This window comes from Pseudonaja textilis, chromosome 1 (genome assembly GCF_049901715.1).
Source record: "Pseudonaja textilis isolate UNSWEBS1 chromosome 1, rPseTex1.2, whole genome shotgun sequence".
NCBI classification, from domain to species: Eukaryota; Metazoa; Chordata; class Lepidosauria; order Squamata; family Elapidae; genus Pseudonaja; species Pseudonaja textilis.
In genome coordinates this window covers 249,527,978-249,533,881 of record NC_141990.1, presented here as the reverse complement: position 1 = coordinate 249,533,881, position 5,904 = coordinate 249,527,978, and the positions used below count along the sequence as shown (strand labels likewise).

At 34.5% G+C, this 5,904-nt stretch overlaps 1 protein-coding gene across 3 annotated transcripts in view; it reads left to right on the top strand.

The window, feature by feature from the left end:
* Positions 1–895, top strand: part of LUZP2 (leucine zipper protein 2) — a 418,915-nt gene extending 418,020 nt beyond the window's left edge. For all 3 annotated transcript variants that reach the window (XM_087921245.1, XM_087921244.1, XM_026706368.2), the window contains one exon: positions 463–895. In XM_087921245.1, coding sequence (XP_087777371.1) covers positions 463–567 — 105 coding nt within the window. In that variant the 3' untranslated portion in view covers positions 568–895. The remainder of the gene's footprint in view (positions 1–462) is intronic.
* Positions 896–5,904: the final 5,009 nt, after the last annotated feature.

Below are 5,904 nucleotides of genomic sequence, written 5' to 3'. Positions count from 1 at the left end.
AACTGCTCTGTTCTCTACTCACACAAACCATCTCTACAATGTCTTCCCTTTAGTCACATATTTCTCTCCCCAAGCTAATCTGACTTAAAAGAGAGACAGAAATTCATTTTGTTATTTCTGCTAACCAATTACTATAGCTGATCAAAAGGTGAGCATGCAAATATGGAATTATTTTTAGTTAGGAAGGATTGGGCAGCTGATAATTTTCTTCTATTTTTCTTTATGATTTTTTTCCCCTTACACTTCTTCTCCAAAGGAAATATCCTTTATTGGAAATGGCAGTTTTGTGGTGTAATGTAATCAATTTATTTGCTTTTCAAGGAACTTAATTCTCCAAATTGGAGAGTTTCCCTTTGAAGCTGATCAACTTTATTCTTAGGTGTCCAAACCTATGTTTCCATTCCTTGAAAGTCCCACTGTAACATTTGAATATTGATTGTGTTTTCTTCATTATACCTACAGAAATCACACAGCCCTCCATGGATTAAACCAGAAAATAACAAATCAACTGAGAGAAAAGGAAGCAATGCTGAAGAGTCAGCTAAAATCAATGAAAAGACTCTGTAAATGCCATCTTGCTATCTTTAAAATGTTATTCATTTGCTATCGTCTTCATCTTTTTAGTCCAGAGGCATGAAAATGTACCAGGTTTCTAGAGCATGCAATTTTTTCACTATTTTATGGATGTTTGTAAATTAGTCAAGAAATTTCTGAAATAGATTGACTACTAGTATCTTTCAGCAATAATCCAACACAAATGGATGTTTGAAAAAAATGCTTTGTAATACAGTCCAGTTTTTTGAAATATTATTCTGCCCTGATCTGTAACTTGCTTATTATAAACCACTCTGTTTTGTAAAGAAAAGCTATTAAGAAGTTTTATTTTATTAACCAATTCTGTTTTGTAAGTATCTTTATTGCATACTAAGGTCAAAGCAGAGGAACAAGTGACTCTATACATATACACATATTCAGTCTGACACAGTAGTGTCTGTATTTCAGAACAAAATACTTACTAATTTCAATTGTTTGATTGTCTGGAATTGTTATTTAGTAACCATTTGGTTCCAAGCAGAATCATGTGTAAACAACATTTTGGAGATTACAGCTAATCAAATAAAATAGATTTTATAGCAGATTGGTATGGAAAACAGCTCAGAAAAAGATTGTAGTAATTAAATCTCGTTAAAAGTAAATGGGGCTTAAGATGGTCAGTTCATGTTTTATAAAATTGTACAGAAAGCACAGTTGGTTAAAATGGCTGAAGCAATATATTTAAGAATCATTCTCTTTAAACTATAGCCTATTTCTTAGTTATACTCTTCATATGGATTCCATGACTCTTATGTAATTATGTCCAGACATATAAATAACTATTTTCTACATAATAGATAATTAAAATTCAGAAGAAGAAATAGTGTTTATTTAATGCAGACATACTAATTTTCTATTATAAGAAGTTTGCCTTCAAGTAATAATGATCACATGGTTAATATGTGAAAAAATGTTTTTAGGAAGTTGTAATTTTTCCCACATTGTATTAATAACAGCTATTGCTAAAAATAATGGTTATGAACAACTTCCTTACACTAACACAGTACATCCTATACAACTGGTTTCCAATCTTTAGCAGTACACTGAAAGGAGCTTGCGAAAATTCCTTGTTAATTTGATTGGGGAGTGGAATATCCTTGTCCCTTATTAATGGAGACAGAAACCCATAGAGACATTATAAGTCGCACACTCATAGTCTATAATTCTAATTTACATTTTACATGAGATTCCTCTTTGCTCATCTGCTCATCCTCGTATCCATTCTCTGAAACAAAGAGCTAAAGCAAGCTAAGCACCGGTGATGAATTGCTGGGCCTTTAAGGGCCTTGTGTGTAGAGATACCAAAGGTATCACCTTCAACTCCTATGTCATGAGGATTGGGATGGGAGCGGTGAAAAAAAAACTGGCAGAGTTTCATTGCAGATTGTAGTCTTGACAAGGCACTGAAAATGTGTCAGCAATGGTAGTCAATATGGTTTCTAGTAAGGAAAAAGAAGGAAGCAGTATGGTTCTACTTTCAGTTCCATCCCAAACCACCTGATTCTCCTTGTAGCAATAGCAGAACCTCCCACACATATTATATGTGTGTGTGTGTGTGTGTGTGTGTGTCTGTGTGTGTGTGTGTATGTGTGTGTGTATGTTTTCTTAAGTTTTCGCGGGTACTTACATGTATGGCATTCAACTTTGTTCGGGTATTTTCCCACATCATTATAGTTGTGCTTTTAAAGTTGTAGCAACGTTTCGGCAGAATCTCATCTGCCATCATCAGGCTTCTATAGTTTTCTGACTATAATGATGTGGGAAAATACCCGAACAAAGCTGAATACCATACATGTAAGTACCCGCGAAAAGTTAAGAAAATATATGAATATGTATATATATATGTGTGTGTGTGTACGGCATTCAGCTTTGTTCGGGTATTTTCCCACGTCATTGTAGTTGTGCTTTTAAAGTTATAGCAACATTTCAGCAGAATCTCATCTGCCATCATCAGGCTTCTGTATATGATGATGGCAGATGAGATTCTGCCAAACGCTGCTACAACTTTAAAAGCACAACTACAATGACGTGGGAAATATCAACAAAGCTGAATGCCATACATGTAAGTACCCAAAACTTAAGAAAACAAATATGTGTGTGTGTGTGTGTGTGTGTGTGTGTGGATCTTTGGTTGTTTGGGTTTTCTCCCGCGTAAGATTCGAAGTATCTAGGCAACGTTTCGATGAAGTCTCATTCATCATCTTCAGGCTTCTGTCTTCAGCTCTGTGCTTCTCACTCAGAGAATATATATATTCATGTGGTGGTTGAAAGCACATTTATTTATTTATTATTTATTTCAATATTTACATAAATATTTACAATATTTACATACAAGCCATGCCCAGCCAGTCATGTGACCACCAAGCCAAGCTCAGTCAGCAAGCCACACCCACCCAGTCACATGACCACCAAGCCACACCCACAAGTTAGGCCATACCCACAGAATCAGTTGTTAAGAAATTTGAATCCCACCCCTGGTTATAACCCCTTTTGTCAATATCCTCCTTGGGCTCCATATATAAATAATGACTTTTGGCACCCTACTCTATTAACCATGATGGTTGTCCACAGAATTAGGACCGCTGATTTTCCAGAGTTTTAACCTAAAGAGAAGGAAATAAAGGGAGTAGAAGTAGAATTAGCCCATTCTTACTGCCTTTCTTCTAAACAAAAGATAACACTTGGAAAAATAACTTATTATATTTATAAATAGTTCCAATAGTTCCATATACTTATACTTAATAGTTCCAATAGTTCCATATACAGTACTTTGTTCCTTAGAATGGTTGTCATGATCTTGAATGTAAGTGGCATTGTATGGGAACTACTAGTAAATATGCACTGGTTTGCACTGCTAGTGATGTCTAAGTTATATCTACTTCTAAAATATTTTTAAAGCCAGAATCACCGTCTCTGCTGTCATCAGATAAGTGCAGTATGAGAATTAGAGCAAAGAATTATTGTTGATGTATTTTATTCACAGCCAGTTCCACATTTTAGGGGACAATTTAAGTTTTAGCACAACTACTGAGAAGGTAATGCCAGTTTTATACAATAAAAATGCAATTGTTGCTGTAGCTCACAAATGAGTTACACAGCATAACAAGGCACACAAAACATAAATAAGTGTGGATCAGGTTAATCTACACAAAAATATGAAAAGAAAATCATCTGATAGCTGACAATCTAATCACAAAAAAATATGCTAGACCCTAATACCATGCTTATCCATCTTCTGATGCATTTCCTTGGTAGAAAATCCATGGTTATAAGAAAATGCACAAATTTTAGTTGCTTAAGTATTTGCCATAGTTACAATTACACATTTTGGAGCCTTCTTTCACTAAGTATAAATGTGTTTCTTCATGTAGTACGTATCAGTGAGAATTTAAATTGCCCACTTAGTCATTTCAAAAGAGATTACAAACATCATTCCTAAAAATAAGCCTTGTGGCAGCATATTTGAAATTCAATAAAGGAATAGAGATTTTTGTAATGGGACATAGATATGACCTATACATTCAGTAAATTGTGTGTGTGTGTTTGTGTGTGTGTATGTGTGTATTATAAAGGTATATTGCAGAAGTGAATAGTGACAGAATCGCTTCTGGGAGAGGGGGTTCAGGCATTGAACAGAGTAAATTGATGTCATGCGAAAAAACGTGATGTTTGTTTTGTGTTTGTATGATTTTTGCCATATCCACTCTAGAAGGGGCTATGATGGGCCAGAGTAGGAATGCTTGCAGTTAATTACACAGCCACGCAAGTTCTTTCCTTCTTGTATTAGAAGCTAGTATAAAGTGGGGATCAATTAGGGTAGATCTAAACATTCACTTTTCTTTTTTTTTCAGTGCATTCGTTTGTTTTGGGGTGGTTCAGAACATTTGACGAAAATAGCTATGAACCTGCTTTCTTCAGCTCCTGTAGCATTTGGTTTTCTCAGGTGTATTGTCTGCCGGAAGAATAAAGTAACTATTTTAGTTCCCATGACAACTTTATCATCACCTATTGAAATGTCTTTGCCAAAAGTTGCCTTAAGGCAGGCAATTGAAATTCACTTGGCAATGACAGAGGCAATTCTCTCTCAATGGATTTTGATTGTGAAGAATTGTTAAGTTTATATTTTTAATTATTAGCAGCACATTTCCTTTCTAGCAGGAAGGTGGATTTTAGTGTGAAATTTTGAACCAGTACTCATCAATAATCTATTCCCTTCAGAAAATTATTTTTTTCCTAAAATTCAGAAATACAGTTCTGCTGCATTACAAAATATGAATACACAAAGAGAAACAATTTTCTAGTTAAATAGCTATCTGGACTCTTTTGGTCTGAGTCTAGGCTGGGGTATAGCACTGAAATAGCATTGATTGAACTTAATACATGTGAGGATGGAGGTGATGGAGGTGATGTAACAATTCTGGCCCTCCTGTACGTCTCAGAGGCTTTCAGTACCATCAACCATGATATCCTTCAGGACCAGCTTCTGGGGCCAAGAGTGGTATGCATTGTGTTAGGATAGTTCTCCTCCTTTCTCCCTGACCATTTTCATTTGGAATTGGTAAATGATGAGGTGTCAAGCTTTTATGTCCCTGCAATGTGAAGTACCCAACTCCTTTTTAACATCTACATGAAACTGCTAGGAAGATCATTTGTTGATATGAAGTCCAGAATCATATTGATGATATCCAATTACATACCTCCAACCTTAGCTGGTCTCTTAGTTAAGGTTTTATTTTATTATACAAACTACAAAGAAGAGAAGAACAAATAGGAAATTAAGGGACTGAGAGGGAGCAACAAAAAATGGATGTGAGATACAAGGGTAAAGAGAAAAAGAAAGAAAAGGGGGGCATTGATAAAATAATCAATTTAGCCATTCTTGTTTTATCTTCCTTGCTATGGAAATGATGTGTATTTCTATTTGCACCTAGTAATCTTTGTGAACTGTCACCATTTTTATTTACAAAATTCATTGTATTCTTTTAAATTCTTTGACCTTACTAAAGAAAAAGAAAAAAGGGGGGGGGTTCATTTTTTTTCCTTCAAAGTACTAAACTTAAAGAAAAACACTTTTTGTAAATATAAAACTTTCTAATACATCTTTTTCTTTGACATACAAGCTTTAAACTTCAGTAATATGTTTAGATCCCTGCCTCCAAACTACCCTTACATCCTTTTTAACACAGATAATTTTTCTTTAAACTAGTACATTATTTCTTTAACTTTCTCTTAATACAGGTACTCTCAATTACATTTGCATTATCTTTTGCCTACTTTAAGAATTCCTTAAATATTATATATACAAAAAAT